The sequence below is a fragment of the Balaenoptera acutorostrata genome, chromosome 1, assembly GCF_949987535.1.
Source record: "Balaenoptera acutorostrata chromosome 1, mBalAcu1.1, whole genome shotgun sequence".
NCBI lineage: Eukaryota > Metazoa > Chordata > Mammalia > Artiodactyla > Balaenopteridae > Balaenoptera > Balaenoptera acutorostrata.
The window spans coordinates 39,323,890-39,342,150 of NC_080064.1; the positions used below are offsets into that span (position 1 = coordinate 39,323,890).

The following is an 18,261-nucleotide window of genomic DNA, read 5'->3' on the forward strand; positions in this document are numbered from 1 at the left end:
GGTTCCCGAAGATCCAACAGTCTGCACGCAGAGGCCTCACCGGCATCCAGAGTCCCTGCCTCTGAACGGCGGCTCTCTGCCTGAGCCTCCACTCACTGCTCCCAAAGCCTCAGCCTCTGTCGCTGAGCCCCACGTAAGACCCGTACCCCCAATCCTCAAGAGCAGCCTCCATTGAGTCACTGGGGAGCCTGGGACCATCCTCTGGTGAGAACTTAATCTGTCCTGAACCTATAATAAAAGCCACTGCCCCAGCCACGGAGCTGAACCTGACACGCAGAGAAGACTCTCCGGCCTGAGGCCCCGTGCCCAAAGTGTGCGTGCACAGCACTGAAAAGAGGCCCCCCTCCGTGAGGCCTGGCAGAGGGAAAAGAATGGAAACCCTAAGGGGGGAGCCTCAGGGTAGAAGGTGGGAGCCCACCCCGGGAGAACCCATATCAGGGGAGACAGGTTCGTGCCACGCCTTTCCTTTAAAGTCCCAACTCTCAGTCCTAGGGGTGCAACATGCAAGCACAGAGTCTAGGCCCCTTTGTAAAATTTTTATTTAGAAATCTTCCCAATATATCCTTATATATATACACACATCATCACCACATGGGTTTTGTCGCTAAAGAGTCACACGCCCACAGTGTTGGCCTCTGGGCTGTACAAAGGTCAAGGTACCTGGAGCGGTTACTCCTCTTCTGCAGAAAAATGCAGAGACCAACGCAATGCATCACGTACAGTACAACATTGACGGAAAGTGCTGGGCCCGCCCGCAGGAACGATGCGCTATGTACATGGGCTGGGGGGCAAGCCTTCGGCGGGGGCCACGTACCATTGACATCACAAGTACGACACGACCACCCCCAAAGGCCGAGACAGGTGTCGGCTGACTACCGATGCTGTGCCCTTTGTTTTGCTTTCGGAAAAGGATAAAGGTTGTACCATCTTGTCGTTTGCCACTACAAATAAAAGAATACGAATTTGTCTTAAAAGACGTGATTCCCTCCAGTCATTAACAATCATCTTTGTCCTCCTCCTGTTTTTTTACCTTTACATTTTTTCCTTTTTGTACAGATATTATTCTTGGATGGAGAATGTTCATGGGTGAAGAGGAGGCAGAGGAAGGAGAAGAGTATGGTGGGGGGAGGTGCTGGAAAGGAAAGTGAAAATTATGGATCTTTTCTAGTTCTTAACAAAGACACGAAGCTTTGCCCACCCCTACCCAGGCCTGTCTTGGGTAGCTGTTGTACTTTTTACATATTCTGCCTCTGTTCCCATCCCTTTTCTAGGCTCTCTCCTGTGCCTTGCTTTGGAATGAGACTGAAATGAGGTCAATCTGGAGAGATAAGGATAACCTAGATAACTCAGGCTAAAGTGGTTTAGAACCTAAATTACCTAAATGCTATGGAGACAGGCAGACTGGCCCACTGCCTAGGTCCCAGACTCAGGGTGGAAAACCCCACTGCAGGAATGATAGTGAGGGGGACAGAGTTCCGTACGGCCTCAAAATGCTTCTACTTTCATGATTCCATTCAGTCCACACCACCGCCCTAGGACACCGGCCAAGCCAGGGTATTTACGAGAAATTGACCTTCAGAGAGAGAACTTTTCCAGGTCACACTGCAAGTCTGAGAGAAGAGGAAGCCAGAAGCTGGAGTTCCTCATAGAATGTGTGATCCATCTCCTAAAACCCATCCACCTATGCTCACCGTGGCCACTTTTCACTCCCAGGTCAAATTAATCCACCGGAAGCAAACACAGCCTTAGGACCTAGAATAGGTGCTCCATCTTTAGACAGATGGGATTTTTCACAGGAGCTTCCAAATATCAGAAAGGAATGAATCCTAATGTTCATCAAAATATGACTGGGGGGGGGGGGGCGGCGCTGAAATGGGACAGAGAGAGTGCTACAAGGGTTAACCATGTTGCTCCCACCCCCACAAACTGGACCTCTCACAACTTAAAAGGAAGGGGAGGAGAGCAGGGATCATTCCCCATGGGCATGTGGCTGTCCCCAAGGTCCTGCCATGGTGAGGGCGAGCCCCCAGGCTGGAGCCCATAAGGTGTGAGGGTCTTTCCCGACAGCGGCAGCGCTGGTTCTTCCACATTGCTATGGACGGGGCAAAGTCAGAGCATTGTTTTCCCTCTGACCTCAAAGGCAGAGCCTGGTCAGAGCCGGCTGGGGTGACGTGAGGGCACAATGACAGGTATGTAGGACTTGTGTGCAGTTTGTTCCAGGGGCTTGGGATGTGGGTCACAGGCAGGCCTTGCCTTAAGAAAACCATGTCCCACCATCTGGATTGACACGGGAGGTCAATGAGGGGGCAGCAGTCCACTCTACAAAAGGATTCTCCACTTTACCAAGGGACTTGTGGCAGTATTTCTTTAAAAGGTGAAGATAAGGATTTGATTTACAAAAATGTCATGTACAACTTTTGGCGGGGAGCACTCCTACCGCGTCACGCCAGCCTCCCATACACACCCTTGAGGACCAAAATTTGTGCACTCAGGGATGCCGAAGGTTCTGCTAAGTGAATGTCAATGTGTTTGGGTCTCCGCCAGGGCCTGGTCTCTCACTGGGCTCCCCGGGCCCTAGAAGTGGGGCTAGATCCTGGGTCATATCGAGACCTAGAGACCCCACAAATACCTGAAGTCAAGCAAAATCCCAAATGCCAGGAATTCATAGGACAGAGTTTGTTGTCGATTCAGTTTCAGGACACAGACCAGACCGTCAGCAAACAGACATCCTGCAGCAGGGAGGCCCCTCTGAGGAGCTAGGAGAACGCGAGACGGGGCCGCACGTCTACTCTCAGCACCCACACACACCGATCAGCACACTGGCATCTGCTCCCTGCATGAACCGCGACGTGTCGCTGAGGACGCAGGCAGGTAGCTCTGAGACACCACCACGATTTGAAGCCCACGTGCCCCAAATAGCTCTTGCTCAATTTCACTCTCATCATTTCTCCTTTGTCTGCCTTCAAACAAAGCTCACAGGGCACACTCACAGCCGCAGACTCAGTCCCCACAGCCACAAGGATGAGGAAGGCAAGTCTCAGTGGGGAGAAAGCAGAGCTTCGATCCCCAGGGCAAGAAGTAAGGGCTTCTGGGTTTCTGACCCTCTGGCCCAGCTAGTCGAGAGCAGGCTGTCCACTGGCTGTCTTCTTCAACCAGGCCCTGAAGAAGGCACCTCGAGGCTTGTGACTCTCTGCAGCACTGGCAAGCTGGATGGACCAACAGGGGCCTGGGTGAAGATGGGGCTCAAGAAATGGGCAGCTATTGGGTACCTATATATTTGGACAGTGTGGCCACAAAAGCCACCCCAGCCAGCTTGGGAGGGGCTAAAGGCAAGGCAGAGGCTGCCGGACGCCTCAGGAGAGAGCTGACAACCCCAGGTCTCAGCCAAGACAGGGCTCCCATGCGCCAGGCCAAAAGCAATGCCACTCCAGCCTCTTACTTGAGAAGTCTTAGGGATTTGGAAAAGGGGGAAGACCGTGCCATCTTCATAAAAAGTACCTACCACTTTGCTCCATTTTTCTGTTCTCCTACTGAGGCAGGAAACAGGAAAGCCAGCCCCAGAGGCAGCTGGGACTTCCCACAGTTCAGACATCAAGGAAAGCTCATCAAAAGTCCATGCCCTGCTTCAGAGCTGCCCAATCCTCACCCCACCTGCCCTAAAGCCCATGGTGCCCGTGGCCTGAGGGCACGCTCCTGGCTGGTCCTGGGTGGCCCCAGACCCATCACCGAGGGCCGGCTCCATCCGCGGCGGGCAGCATGGCAGGATGGAGGCTGCGGGCCGTGTGCTTGGGTGCCGGCTCTTCGGTGTAGCTGTCCGGGCTGGCTGCCCCATCCAGGGAGCTGCCACAGCTGGAGTTCGGGGACAGCACGTCCTGCAGGAGGTCATCTGGAGGTGCAGCGCCCCCTCCGCCACCACCCCCTCCACCAGCCCCCACCGCAGGGTCCTTGCCAGGTTTGGCCCGCTGGCTGCCCTCCTCCTCCTGGTCATTGAGCAGCTTGGCCAGGAAGTTGATGTACTTCATGGCCAGGCGGAGGATCTCATTCTTGCTGAGCTTCTTGTCTGGGGGATGCGTGGGGATCAGCTTGCGGAGCTCAGCGAAGGCCCCGTTCACATTCTGCTGCCGCCATCGCTCCCGGCTGTTGGTGAAGATGCGCCGCACGACTTTGGTGTGGGGACCTGGAGGTAGGAGGACAAGGGTTAGGACAGTGGGTCAGGGATCCCCCAGGGCGTCTTCTCCTGTGGGGAAGCAGAGAAGCCATCCACCTGGAAATTTGGAAAACCCAGAATGCCCTCTTTCCTTTTACTCAGAAAACTCTTTACTTGTCCTTCAAAACCCTGTTTATCTGTTTCCTCCTCTCTGAGAACTTCCCTCAACCCCTCCAGACAGATCTAACCAACCACCATGGCCCTATAATCCTGTAATCTCCATCACTCTTGATCATCACTGTATGTTTCCATGTTTGCCCCCCTCTCTGAGCTGTGAGACATTTGAGGACAGGAACCATATATTATTCATTCATTCATTCATTCACTTGTGCTAAGAGGCCATATGGCACTAGTTAAAAAGATTAAACTCTGGAGCCAGACTTTCTGGGTTCAATTCCTGACTATTACTCCCTAGATAGTAACTCTGGGCAAATTACCTGAACTCTCTGTGCCTTAGCTTCATCACCTGTAAAATGGAGATAATACTAGTAACTCAAGTCATAAGATTGTCTTGTGGATCTAACAACTAATACAATTAAAGTACTTAAGATAATACCTGGCTCTGATGAAACATTCAATAAATGTTAGCTATTATTATCCATTCATCAATTATTTACTGACAACCGGCACTGTGCTAGGCATTAAGGAATAAGGGTACACAGAGTCCCTGCCCTCGTGGAGCTTACATGTTAATGGGGATGACAGATGATGAACAATCAGCAAACAAATAACAAACAAACAGGAAGCTGAATGTAAATGAAAGATGAAAAGGAGCTGCCATGTTTACCTGAGGTGGTTGGGGACAGCCTTTCGGAGGAGGTGACATCTATAAGGGAAGAACTTAAGGCTAAAGAAGAGCCAGCCAGACACAGGAAGGGAAGTTGGAAGGGCATGTGCACATGCCCTGAGCTGGAAAATGGCTGAAGCCAGCCCGGCTAGATTAGTGTGGGTAAGATCAGAGTAGCCTGAGTCCAGATCCCATAGGGCCCTGCGGTAAGATGTGGGGATTTTATTCTAAGGGTGATGGAAGCACAGAGTAGGTAGGAGCTTAATAAATATTTGCTGACTAACTGATCACGCTGGCAGGTAGGAATGGAGGAGAGAGCAGAGAGTGGTGGGGAAATGACCTACCCTGCGGGCTCTCTCCCCCAGGAGAGGAGTGGAGAGACAGCCACACACAGGCATGGCCTGAGGCTCTAGGCAGGCGTCTGAGGGCTGCCTCCGTCTCCCCGTGTCTACAGTGCACTGATCACAGACTAGAACAGTATTCACTAGCGCTCGTGTACTAAGACTTGCAGAGCAGGGGCAGAAACCAGCGTGCATGTATCAAGCACCTACAGTATACAAAGCACTGCACTAAATGTCCAAGCGTGACCTGGGATTCCCAAAGCCAGGAAAGGCAGAGGAGCGCCCCGCTAGCGCTCCCAGGCTCCTGGGCTGAGGCGGCCGCTTCCTTCAGCAACCCTGAGGCACAGAGCCAGCTCCTGGCAGTCCTCAGGAAGCTCTGAGCACTGAAGGAACTGCCAGTACTGGGATGGTTGCTTGCCCTCTTCTGATGACCCTGGAACCGGATCTCAGAACGTGGAAAGCTGGGTAGGAGAGAAGACATCACCTAAGACCCATTGCTCATTTCACAGCTAGGGAGACTGCGGCCAGGACGGAGGCAGACCTTGCCTCTGCAACCCAGCTCATCTGTGCCGACACTTCCCGCTTGATCATCTCTGTCTTACACATACACACACCAGTCTTACACACACACACACACACACACACACACACACACACCATGTTTCCCCCAGGGAGAATCACTCATCCTCTGCCCACAGTGCCTCAGAGGCTATCTTTCCAAACCCCAGCAGGCCCCAGCCCAGCTGACTCTTTGCCAAAGGCCAGACCCAGGCTGGGAAAAACACAGCACACCTGCTGGGCAGTCCTACCCTGGGCGCCTCAAAGGAAATAACTTGCTGTTCTCCGGCCTCCAGGACAGACAGAGGGGAGTCCCTCAGCTGTGCCATCAGGAGGACCACTGCTCTGTGGCTGAAGCTGGCTGATCTTGAGGGAGCTCCTAGGTGGGGAGAGAGGCATTATGGCTGCTGTCACAGCTAGAGCTACACAGACTCCAGAAGCCGCGCCTACCCCAAGCCAGGCCCTAAAAGCACTTTACCCCACTGTGCTCCTTCAACAACCTGTGAGGAAGCTATTATTCTCCCTACGTTACAAATGAGAAAACCGAGGCCCAGAAAAGTTCAGCAACAGAAATGCACATCAAGTCCTGGCTTTAGACCTTGTGTTAGCTCCACTTTTATGGACTCCTTTCGGTTAAATCTCTGATTTCAAAATCCTGTGGACATATCCTGCACCCCTCCACCCTTCCCTTCACCTCTATTTCTGTCTATTCCTCTCTGGTCTTTTCCAGAGAACCACCCACCTCTCCATACCTTCCTCTTTCCTGAGTCTGTACCTCCCACCAGGTCCTCTGTCTCATGCTGGCAGGGCACAGAGTAGGCGCTTGGTAAATATTGGCATCATTTATGGGTAATCGCCTCTCTACACTCCTGCACTCCCCCCAAACCCTCACCCTTGCCCCTTCCTCTGTGCCTGATTTCTGTTGTCTCTGACCTTTGTAGAAAATGCCTCTTCCCTGGGGAACTTCAGGGCTGGTCTTGCCTACTTCCTGTTTGGTACACCCACCTCCTGTCTCTAACCTAGCAGCACCGACACTCCAACACCCTTCCCTCCTGGCCCTACACCCCTGTGCCCCAGGCTGGCTGGGTCTTTTGAGATCTGTTCCTTGTCCAGATGCTAGCTTGCCTCCTCTCCAGAACACCACAGAGGGATCCCCTCCAGAAGCCCCAGCTCAATATACATCCCTCCCACCAGCAACTTGCAGAAATCCCAGTCTGGCTCCAAGGCCTCCAGTGTGCACCAGGAGCTCCAGGAAGTCCCTCGGCTCTGAAGAGCCTGTTCTCCTGCCCCCTGGTGCTGGGCCCCATCTACTACATCTAGTCAACCTTGGGAAGAGGGAGGGGGTCCTCCAAATTTCCCACTCATCCAACTCCTTCCCCCAAGTTCGGGACCAAAGACTACTCAGGTAGTTCACATTAAAAGTGCTGAGGCCTTTGGGGTTGGGGGGGGAGGGAGGGAGCAGGGTAGAATCTATGATGTCAGGAAGGGAACTCCGAGTCTGAGCTCAAAGTGTGGAAAAGGGGACAAGAGGGCCCCACTTTGCAGGGACCTGGGACAAGACCCTAAAAGGTGCAATTCCAGGCAGGGAGAAGACTTCAGACTCCAAAGAGGACTTGGGAGGAGATACAGAGAATCCCTGGAAGCTGGTGCTTAGAAACACTGTGTGTTTCTGCCCTCCCGGGGGATCCTTACCAACTGTAGGAATGGAGCTAGAGTGGGGACTACAATTGACGTGGAGGTTTGGGCTAAGCGCCACAGCGTGTCCTCACTCCCATGCACTCTCTTCCCAGGACTATGAGTGTGGCAATCCCCAGCCCCACCCATGACCTCCCCTAGTCCCAGGTCAATAGGGCGAGGACTTTGACAGCTTCTCTTGTCTCCAAGAGAGCTGCCCATCTATGTGAGACACCTAGGGAGTAGTCCCCGATGATCCCTCCTTCAGGGTTCTAACAGCTTGAGGGAGTGAGTACACAAGTGGGGCGGGGGGTAGACTCACCATCAGTAATCTCCATCTCATAAGGGGAGGGTCTCCTCTTCACTCGGTTGTTGGTGGCAAACATAGGGAAGGCATCTGGCTCCCCAAAGAACCCACTGTGGGAGGGAGCAGGCAGATCACAAGATCACATGTGGGTGGAGGGGAGAGAGAGGCTCCACACAGATCCTCCCCACATGTTCTTGAGCCCCGCCCCAAAAAACAAGGGCAATCCTGGTCCCTTCACATCGGAACTGGGGATAGAAGGAGCATGAAACACACACACACACACAACACCCACAGCCTCTCTCTGTGGTGAGACAAACAAGGGGAGGGTGGCCACACACCCCTACACACATGCACTCAGACACACACAAACACACACACACAGAATTAATGATGAACACAGGGAGCAAACACAAAAATGAACATACACCCCCCACATACAAGTGCACAATCCATAGACACCTCCGCTCCCAAACAGGTGCTCACACAGGCAGACACGGCCTTCACACCTGGGAGTGTGCAATTCCTGCACCACAGGACACTCTGTCCCTTACCCCCAACTTCACCCCACCTTCACTCCAGCCCCATGGGGCCCATGGACAGACAACAGACAGGAAACCCTGACTCAGCCCCACTGACATGCCCCCCCATCACCCACTCGACTCTCCATAGCTTCTTCCTCCAGTGTCCCACAGACTCACCGACTGCCCCCCACTGTCTCTCCCTGCCTCATCTTCCTGTCCCCACCCCAACCGTGCCTCCTGCTCTCCACCACCTCAGTGTCCCCAGCAGGGAAATGGATACCCTCACACCAAAGGGAGCACAGGTCCTGGCCAGAGATCGCAGCTAGGGGCAGAGGAGCTCCGGAGAGGAGGGAAGGATCCATTCCCCAGGCGGGCCCTGGCGGGGAGATTCAGAGGAGGGAGCCCTCTTGCAAGCACCCTCAGATGCACATCTCTTACCTGTCCACCGAGGGCTACAGCTTCCAGAAGAATTTCACAGCGGAGCGCATTCAGACACACTCCTTCCTGGTACTCACACTCAGACTCCTCCTGTCCACCCCACCACCACCACCACCACCACCACCACCACCAGGCAGCGGCCCGCGCTTCTGCTCACAGCCAGCCGCGTGCCGGTACTCCCCCTCTTCGGCTTCCAAGCTCCCAGCACGCCGCGTTAACAAGGCACCTGCACATTGCCCCCCGCGTGCGCACACATACACACACACACTAGCAGAGGGCTCGTTCCTCACTTGCACGGGGTCTCCAGCCAGACTTTTCCGACCCCGGGTGTAAAACGTCCCCCTCTCCCCCTCTCTCCGCGCGCTCAGCCGCACTGCCCCGCCGGGAGGAGGGCAGCCGGCTCCCGACGTGCGGAAGGGGAGCCCCGGCGCCCATGCCTCCTGCCCACCCGCCCCTCCCGCCGGCCCTGACCTGCCGAGAGAAGCCAGCGGCTGGCTGAGGCTGTAGAGCAGCGCGCGGCCGGGGGCGGCGGGGGCCGCCAGCGCGGGCGGGCTCAACTGCACCATGCGGCCGTCACCGGGCAGCTCTGCGGGGGCCGAGGCGGGCGCGGGCCCAGGAGGTCTGCACAGCTCGGTGGTGGGTACCCGATGGCGCGCTTCGGCAGCCGCCGCGTCGCGGCCCTTTAAGTCTCGCGCGGCGCCGCCCCCACCGGCGGGGCCGCCCCCCGGGCCGCCGCCGCGCGCGCCCAGCTCGATGACCGGGGGCTCCGCCGGGGCCGCGCGGCTCGTCTCCTTGGCGACGCCGTTCAGCAGGACCAGGTGCGGGGGGGCCATGCGGGCCTCGGCCGCGTCCCGTCCCTCTAGCGCGGGGTCACTGCGTGCCGCCTCGCTCGGCGGCCGCTCCGTCATCCTGCGGGCAGACAGACAAGCGGACACCCGCTCTGACCACCGCCCCCAGCCCATCCACGTGGGGTGGGATCGGAGCGGGGGGTGGGGGAGGGGGTGAAAGGCAGAGAGAAACTCACGCACCGAAACGTGAGAAAAGGCGGACAAACTTAGCGCCACGTGGACACACACCCGCCCGCAGTGCTGGGGCGGGAGGGAAAGGGGGCCTCTGGTTTGGGAGAAGAGAGGAGGGTGCCCGGGAGACAGAGACTGAGGGCCAAAAGGACAGAGGTGGAGAAGGACGACAAAGACATTGGATGAAAAGGAATACAGCCAGCGAAAGAAAAACAGAGGGGGGAAAAGGAGGAAGGAAATGTAGAAAGAGGCGAGAAAGAAATATCACCCCGTGCCCCTTCTCAGGCCGCAAGGGAAGAGGAGGGAACAAATCCCCGACCGTGTTCTTCCCGCCCCCCTTTTGGTTTTGGCGGGGAACCTGTCGCGCGGAGGTGGGGTGCTTTTCGAACCTCCCTTGCCTTTCAGCAATACCTGCCCCCAGCCTACCGCCACACACATACACCCAGAAACCTGGTGCGCGTGGTGGGGGGGGGGGGTGCAAGAGGGATCAGAGCTGGCAGAGAATTATCCGGAGGAGCCAGCTCTCCCTTTCAACACATATTCACCCCTGCGGGGGCGTCCGCCTACACTCAGCGAATCCACCTGTATTCTGTGTAGCCGCCGGAAACCCCAGTGGCCCTTTACTTTTACTCCTCCCGGACTGGAGATGGGACATAAGGAAGGGAAGAAGATGATCCCGGCCATACCTTCTCGCACACTATACCCCCTTCTGATCAGCTGGACTCAAAAGTGAGGTGGGGTCTAGAAGGGAAGCCTGCCTAAGGCAGTGTGAAGCCCCGACGTTCAAAGGGTGCTCCTGAGGCCACTGGGGTCTGGGCTCCCATCCAGGAGTGTGGGGCGAAGGGGTGTCATGATGGCTGCTGAACTCCTCCAGCACTCCCCCATCCCCCTCTCCTACCTCGGTGTTGTCCTCTGGGAAATGGGAGGAGTACCTCATATATGCATTTAAAAGCACTGTGCAAATGCTCAAGTAAACATTATTATGGACTGGGAGACTGGGCCCGCAAGGAGACTACCTTGCCCAAGGTCACACTCGCCTGTTTGCCACAGAGCAGGACTAGCACTCCAGTCTCGCTCTGTCTGTGTTATCCTCCCATATACACCCTCTCATATATCCTGCCCCCCTCCAGCCAAGGACAGTCCTCTCCTCCTCAACCATACTCCTGGGTGACCGCAGGCCGAGGCTCCACTCCCCACTACTGCTCCCTCCAGTTCTTCCATAACCCGCCACACACACACACCCCACCCCCGCAAGAATGAAAACAGAAAAACTATGAGACTCTGGGTCCAGAGTGTGGAAATGCTTGTGAGTTTTAATACAACAATAAAAATATAACCAACTCAACAGGCTTCATAAGATGTTCAAAATAAGGTTTCTGCTGTCGGAATTATATAATTGGGGTATTTTGTAGCAGAAAACAAATACACAAAAATCCAACTCAGCACCAAGCAGAGTCCATCTGATCATTCCTGGCAGCCATTCTGCCACTGCACCACTCTGGACTGGAGTCGGCCTGGGAACCATCCTCCCACCCCAGAAGAGAGACCAGACCTTCTGAAACCTCCTCAGGAGCTCAGCTCAATTGCCACCGGACACACAGCTGATGGAGAATCACCATTCAGATTAAGCTACGGCCCTAGCTCTGCCAGCCCCATGGGCAGCGCCCCAAAACGACAAAATTCCCCCAGACCTGATGTACCCTGGCTGCAAAGGCAGTAGGTCCGCAACAATTCACTGGAAACAAGTTTATGATCATGGTGGAAACAATAGGTCTGTATCCACAGAATGGGACCGACCATCAAGACACTGCAGCCACTAGAAATGCACCAGAGGTATACCATTGGAGACTTCCTGGCTCCCCTGCAACAGTGAAATGCATTAGAAATATACTGTCCTCTGGCAAAACATACAAGCCCCAGGGAGCTGGCTCCCTACCTTACTGTCCCCAGGCACCGTTGTGCACCCAGTGACACGTGCTTAAGTCCCAGCTTCTAACCGAGTGACAAACGGTTCACTCAGCAATTGCCAGAATGAGCTCAAGCTCTCCATATGACACATTTGTACCTTCTGATTAATTCCGAGACTCTGAGTAGGAGCAGATCCCAGAGGGGCAAGGGGAGCACGTATTTCAGATGAGTTGACTCTGGCCCCAAATGCCCTCTCCAGACGCCTATAAATATCTATATCTCTGAGCCCCCCCCCCAAAACCTATGATTGGTCCCCAGGGGTCTGTGGTCAGCCTCTCCCCGCCCCTCCCAGGACCTCAGGAAAACCCTGTCAGTTCGTCTGCAACCAGGATCACCCAGGCCAGAGGTCCAGGCTCTCGAGGAAGCTGCCAGAGAACTCACAAGCACTTTCGGTGGTCGGTGACTAAACCCCATCACTTGGCTTTGGTTAAGATTATTAAAAGGAAAGCCTGAGTGACGTTTATTTGTTTTTATTAGGGAAAATGAAGAAGGAGGTGAGAAGATTTCAGATTTCGAACCGAACAGCACTAGACTATTGGACCATTACAACTCCTCTTTGTGCAACCAAGACCCAGCTCGAAGCCCCCTACACCGGCTCATCTCCTGTTGCCAGACAGCCAGCCCGATCACTTCCATGTGTGTCTGAACAAGACAGGGGAACCCGAGAGCTCCTGGGGGGGCAGGCACCTGGTCTCCCGCAGCTCCCAATTCCCAGCAAGGAAAATTTCTTATGTGAAAACAGCCTCCGCCATGCCCCGGCTAGAGCCACCGCCTTAAACACAGCCTCTGGTCCCTGATACTACATCCACACCCGCATGACCCCCTGGGGGAGCCCCAAGCCTGCACGCAAACCAAAATCGCCCATGAACAGAACCACTTTCCCGCTGCTACTGGAGTGGAGGGGTGTTTGAACGCGGCCCCACCCTAGGCTTTAGGCCCCAGCCTGGGCCCACCCGAGTTGGGACTGCGTTAGCCAGGATGGCTGCGGCCTTCTTCCTGCCAGAGCCCCGGGCGCACACAGCTTGCGCTATCCGGATATAGCCGTCCCAAAGTTATGAGCCTTGTGAAACGTCCACAGAACCAGGACAGAGGGGGACTTTGGGGTGGGGGTGGGGGGACTAAGTCCAACTAGCTGTTTTCACCCAGGGTCAGGAAAGGGCCCTGCTGGAAGCCACAGTGGCACAGAGGCCACAGTCAATGGCAGAGTCAGATCCCGGATTCCCAGCTCTGGGTTCGTCCTCCCCTACTCCTCCCCAATCTGAAACTGGACTGTCCTCTGTCCCAAGCTTTCCCCACCTCAGGCCAGATCCCAAGGCCTTCCTGGTGACTGTTTCCACCAGTACTATTCCCCAAAAACTCACCTGGGGCATATTTAGAGAGAGCGGCCCCTCTGAATAGGATCTCCACTCCTCCTCCGGCGGGAGAGGGGCAGGAGCCGAGGTCCAGGTTGTGGAAAGGGGTCTTTGCTTTCCCCCTCTCTCACTGAGAGACCAGCAGTTAGGCCGCGGTGTGGTCCTGGGCGGTCTGCCGCGCCCAAAGCGAGTTTCCAGGAAAGATGGGGGTGGAGAGAAAGAGGGAGGGCGAGAGGGAGGGAGAGAGACAAATGGGGGTCAATGGCTGGGAATTACCTCATGTCCTCGCCAACCCGCCCCGGGAATCGCCAGCAGCTTTCCGCCCCCAACCTGCAGGTGTTTGAAGCCTCCCCCGCACCCCCATAAAAAAGAACCCTACACCTGACCAATCAGGAATAACTATCTAGTCCAACAACAACAACCCCGCTGCAGACTGCCCGGAACGTTATCGGACCCTCCAACCGGGATGTCTGGTTCAGTGTGGCCGTTTGTTTTCTAAGCAGACTCGTCTACGCCGTTGGCTCGGGAACCGAAGTCAGGCCGGAGCTGTGGCCACAGCGCGGAGTCGTCCGCAGCCTGGCATGGGTGGGTTGCGGGGTGTGTGTCCGGAAAGGGGGATCCAATCTTCAGACCCTGGTCGGTGGGACAGAACCTCTGAGGACCCCATTCTCTTCATGACTCTCACCTGCCCACCTCCAACCCAAAGCGAAACCAGAACCCAATTCCAAAGGCTGCTTTCCCGAAGGGATGCAGTCTGAACGGCGCAGATCTGAGAGAAAGGGGTGGGTGGGGGGATATCTGATGTATCCCGGTCCCTTTTTTTCTTCCTATAGATTAAGGGAGGGGGGAAAAAAAGAAGAGGGAGAGGAGGAAAAGAAAGAAAAGAAAGAAAAGAAAGAAAGAAAGGAAAAGAAAAGAAAGGGAAAAAGAAAGAAAGGCCCTCGCCTTTCCCTCAACGATTCCTACACAAGATTTTCGATTTATCGGTATTCAGATCGTCAGAGAAGGGGAGAATTTTAGTAATTCTTTTCAGCAATAAACAAGGAAAGGAGGGAGGGTAAAAATAAATCCAGTACTGCTTCCCAGGGTGTAGCGGTAGTGAAATTTAGTTCACCTTTTTTCCCCTCCCTCCGGAAGGTTTGTTTAATTTGTTTTGCCTAAATTGTCCAGTTTATGGTCACACATCGAAGTCTTGGATTAATTGCTAAGGCCACCTCCTTTTTGCTCCGGCTTTAGTGGAAATACAGTAATAATTATTCCCTGCGGTTTCAGTTCAATGCGGGAGATTTTCTTTCTCCTCTTCTAATCCAAATGAGGGGGGAGGTGTGGGAAAAAGGAGGAATCCAGTCATGCCCGGTGTCTGAGGTCGGGGTTAATTTTTGCTTTAGGACGGAGTCTCTGTGTTCGTCCCTCTCTCCATTTTCTCTCCCTACCACAAACCCAGCAATTTAAAAAACAGCGCTGGTGGGAGGAAACCCGCGCTGCTTTGTTATCGCCCCGAAGAAGCTAAAAGGGACAAGCCGCTTCGCTCCTGGACGATTATTTTAATTAAAATATGATGATGATGATGATGATGGTGATGGTGGTGGTGGTAGTGGTGGTGGTGGTGGTGATGATGATGACATTAGCAACCACAATAACTGGCAAAACAAAATCCTTTCTTTCGGAGCTAGGGCAGCACTGACCCCGTCCCTCCATGAAGCCCGGTCCCGGTCATCGATGTGACGGGTACCTGACCCACGCGGGAATGTCGCTCACCCGGGGAGGGGGTAGAAAAATGTTCCTTGGAGATGATCCCGAAGGTCCCCACCCGAGGCGCGAGGCCTGGAGAATGCGCCCATTGTCTTTTCCGGGCCTCTCCCGCAGACCCCGGCGGCCGTACCCGCGAAACTGACCAGAAATGGACGAAGCCTGAATGCGGCGGGAACCGAAGCCGGCGGCTACCGGCCTGAAGGCGCTGGCCTCCGCGAGCGCTGCTCAGCTTCCAGCCTGGAAGAGCCTCCCACTCACTAACAACCCCTCCAACACCGAGGCACAGAGTGGCCTCCGGACAGAACAGCCGCTGATCGGGCTGCTCATCCAAGCCAACACTGGCTTCCGAATACATCATAATTTGGAATAAAACGTGAAATCCCTCTCCCCGCCCCCATGCCGCCTCCTCAACTTGCGCATCCATCTCTCGCTCGCTCGCCCTCCCCTCCACCCCCCAGCGATTTACAAACGCACTTCCAAAGGACACCAGCACACAGGCACACAACCCGGAGCGGACAGGGCCACACGCGGTCCAACCCCATAGAAGGGAAGCAAAGTAAGCACAACCCAACACTGCCCCACAAGCCGACTCGGTCAGGCCCAAACATTGTCCAGCACGACACAACGAAATCGATCAAACGCAATCGCTCAGGGACGCACAACCCAACGTACTCAGGATCACACACGCCCGACACAACAACGAGACCATCCAAACACAATCGCAAAGGACAAGCAACCCAACACACATGTCGAGAAGGCAAACGAGCATAATTATATACAACGATGAAAACGCAAAAGGACCTCGGAGAACTCAAATCTACACCCCAAAGAGGGCAAACACCATCACACTTGGACACACAACCTATCGCCTAGAAGACCACACTCAGAAGAAGTCAACACTGCCCACAGCTCACACACTCACTCTCACAATCCCACCGCATGCACACAACCACCAAGGAGAAATGAAAACCAACCACCGCCTCGCGCATTTCTGTATATTGCGTAAGGAAAAGGGGAAGGAAGGAAGAGAGTCTCCGAGGCGGGAGGGGCGGCGGCGGCGGCGGCGAGCTCAAGGGCGTCGGTGGAAAATGCCCCCCATCGAAAGAAACCGAGGGAAAAGGAGCGAAACCTCTTCTGCGAGCGGGCAAAAGAGGGAGGAACTGGATGGGGGATTCCGTGGGAGATTGTAGGTTGCCTGCCCCTAGAAAAAGGCCAGAATGCTCACGTTTTGCCGCTAAGGGGGTACGCGTGTGGCCATTTTGAGGCCTGGTCCTTAGTGCCGAGCCCTCCCCCAGCCCCCCCCACCTCCAGTCTCCCCCTTCCGCGCCGCGGCGCGCCCGGCTCCTCCACCGCCGCGCTCTAATCCCGCTCACGTTCTAGGCCTCGTTAGCATGGGCCGAGGCGCGCGGGGGCCGTGTGTGCCGCGGAGATAAGGCACTGCCGCGGGTCCGCTCGCCCCCGATAAGCGCCTCGGCCATTACGGGCCAAATGATTCATTTTAATTTGGCAATTTCACCGGAGGGAGTGGGGACTGGTTGCGCGGCTCTGGGACCGTCTCCGTAATGCGCCACGAAGAGAGTTGGGCGGGCACTCTGTCTAGGACCCGGTGGGTCCAGCCTCATTACTGATCCCGAGGCCTCTCGGGAACCCGGGCTCCCCACAACCTCAGTCCCTCGGCCTTCCAGACACATTTCTCCAACGACTCGCACCCCAGCAAGACCACAACACCAAAATGATCACATCCAACCCTTCCTTCCCTGACATTCATTCATACCAGTGTCCTGGATACCCGGATTTCAATGGGCAGTTCCTCTTATCCCAGAAAGCTCCCCAGCTCCCCCCGACTCTCACCCCCTTCAACCCTGGCTCTTTTCTGTTCTAAAATGGAGACTGCTTGCCTGAATGCTGGGACTGAGGTCACACCCAAGAGGTTCTATGGAGGCAGAACTGGTGTCAACGAAGAGTTTAAAATACCCATTCTACTGAGTTTCAGGCTGAGCCCAGAGCTGGGAAACATCCCTCCCCTCATAATTTAACATTTTAATCTCGCTACTGAAGCAGTCTTCTGAGCACTGTACAAATATTAACTCATTTAGTTCTCATAAACAATCCTAAGAGGTTGGTGCAATTATTCAGTTTACAGATGAGGAAACGGAGGCAGAGTGAAAGTAACTTCCGCAGTGTCACACATCTAGTGAGCGGTAGAACCTGGGTTTGAAGCAAATCTGGCACCAGAGTCCTCTCGACCCCAGCTAGAGCCTAGGCTTGGAGGAGGGATCTGGGCTCAACTCACTGCAGGAGCTGAGATCTGTACTGTGTCCTAGAAATCTGGGTTCAGTGAGGGGTAGGCAATGGGCTCAGCCCATGGAGGGTATCTGGGTTCATTCTTTTAGGGTGGAGTCCCAAAGTCACTTAGGGACTTCCCTGGTGGCACAGTGGTTAAGAATCCGCCTGCCAATGCAGAGGACACGGGTTCAATCCCTGGTCTGGGAAGATCCCACATGCCACGGAGCAACTAAGCCCGTGCGCCACAACTACTGAGCCTATGCTCTAGAGCTGGCGAGCCACAACTACTGAAGCCCACGTGCCTAGAGCCCATGCTCCGCAACAAGACAAGCCACCGCGAGAAGCCCGTGCTGCGCGCCACAGCTAGAGAAAGCCCCCGTGCAGCAACAAAGACCCAACGCAGCCAAAAATAAATAAATAAATAAATAGAAGTCACTTAGTTCCAAACCTCAGTTTCACCTCAGAGAGCTGTTATGAGGATTACATAAGATGATCTTTAAAAGGTGGTGAGGGCAATAATCTGTGGAAACTTACCAGCCTGGAACCCAGCATGACATCATGTGCACTTGCACACAGGAGTTCTGGTCTATCCTTATAGAGAAGGAAATTAGGTCATGAGGAGATGTGACTTGACCAAAGCTTACAGTGACCTAGAGGAAAAGCCAAGACCCAAACTCAGTTATCCAGTTCCCAGTCCACAACTCTACCCACCATGCTAGGCTGCTTTGTCCTTCTAGCATCTCTGGTTTAGAGCTCCTTTTGGCGCCTGAGAATTCACAGACTGAATCCCAGTCGAGGACTGAGCCCAGAGTGTGGCTGCAGTCTGAGTCTGGCCCCTGCTTGGCCATCAGGCAACTCTCCGTGAAGATACAGTTAATCCAGTGCAGCCTGTTCCCTCTGTTCCTCTCGTGCTCTCTGGTGGAAGTCAGGATGCCATGTGGATACAGGTAACTTTTACAGAATCCCATGGGAGAAGGGCTACCCATGTCCTGAGGAAAAGAGTCTAATTCCTGGACTTGCCACAAGGCCTCCCCTGGCCCAGCCACACCAA

General features: G+C 54.9%; 1 protein-coding gene across 10 annotated transcripts; it reads right to left on the minus strand.

Moving 5' to 3' along the window:
- Positions 1–534: 534 nt before the first annotated feature.
- Positions 535–15,878, minus strand: TAL1 (TAL bHLH transcription factor 1, erythroid differentiation factor). 10 transcript variants are annotated; one of them, XR_009006241.1, is made up of 7 exons: positions 15,068–15,878; positions 13,627–13,805; positions 13,182–13,344; positions 9,305–9,742; positions 7,890–7,984; positions 3,503–4,177; positions 535–941 (listed from the first exon to the last, which is right to left on the minus strand). XR_009006241.1 is itself a non-coding variant. In XM_057535443.1 (6 exons), the coding sequence occupies exons 4-6, from the start codon at positions 9,739–9,741 to the stop codon at positions 3,723–3,725; spliced, it is 987 nt and encodes a 328-aa protein (XP_057391426.1). In that variant the 5' UTR covers position 9,742; positions 13,182–13,344; positions 13,635–13,805; positions 15,068–15,878; the 3' UTR covers positions 535–3,722. The 10 variants fall into 10 exon arrangements, 5 of the variants coding, with proteins under 5 accessions (XP_057391426.1, XP_057391403.1, XP_057391421.1 ...); XR_009006240.1 differs by having other exon boundaries at positions 535–1,132; XR_009006236.1 differs by having other exon boundaries at positions 535–3,206.
- Between the last annotated feature and the right edge of the window lie 2,383 nt (positions 15,879–18,261).

Excerpts from the sequence above, each read along its gene's own strand:
- TAL1 (XM_057535443.1), bottom strand. The coding sequence starts at position 9,741 with ATGACGGAGCGGCCGCCGAGCGAGGCGGCACGCAGTGACCCCGCGCTA. Across the intron at positions 7,985-9,304 it reads CCGCTGGCTTCTCTCGGCAG|TGGGTTCTTTGGGGAGCCAG; the intron begins GTCAGGGCCGGC and ends TCCCTCCCACAG. Across the intron at positions 4,178-7,889 it reads TGAGATGGAGATTACTGATG|GTCCCCACACCAAAGTCGTG; the intron begins GTGAGTCTACCC and ends TCCTACCTCCAG.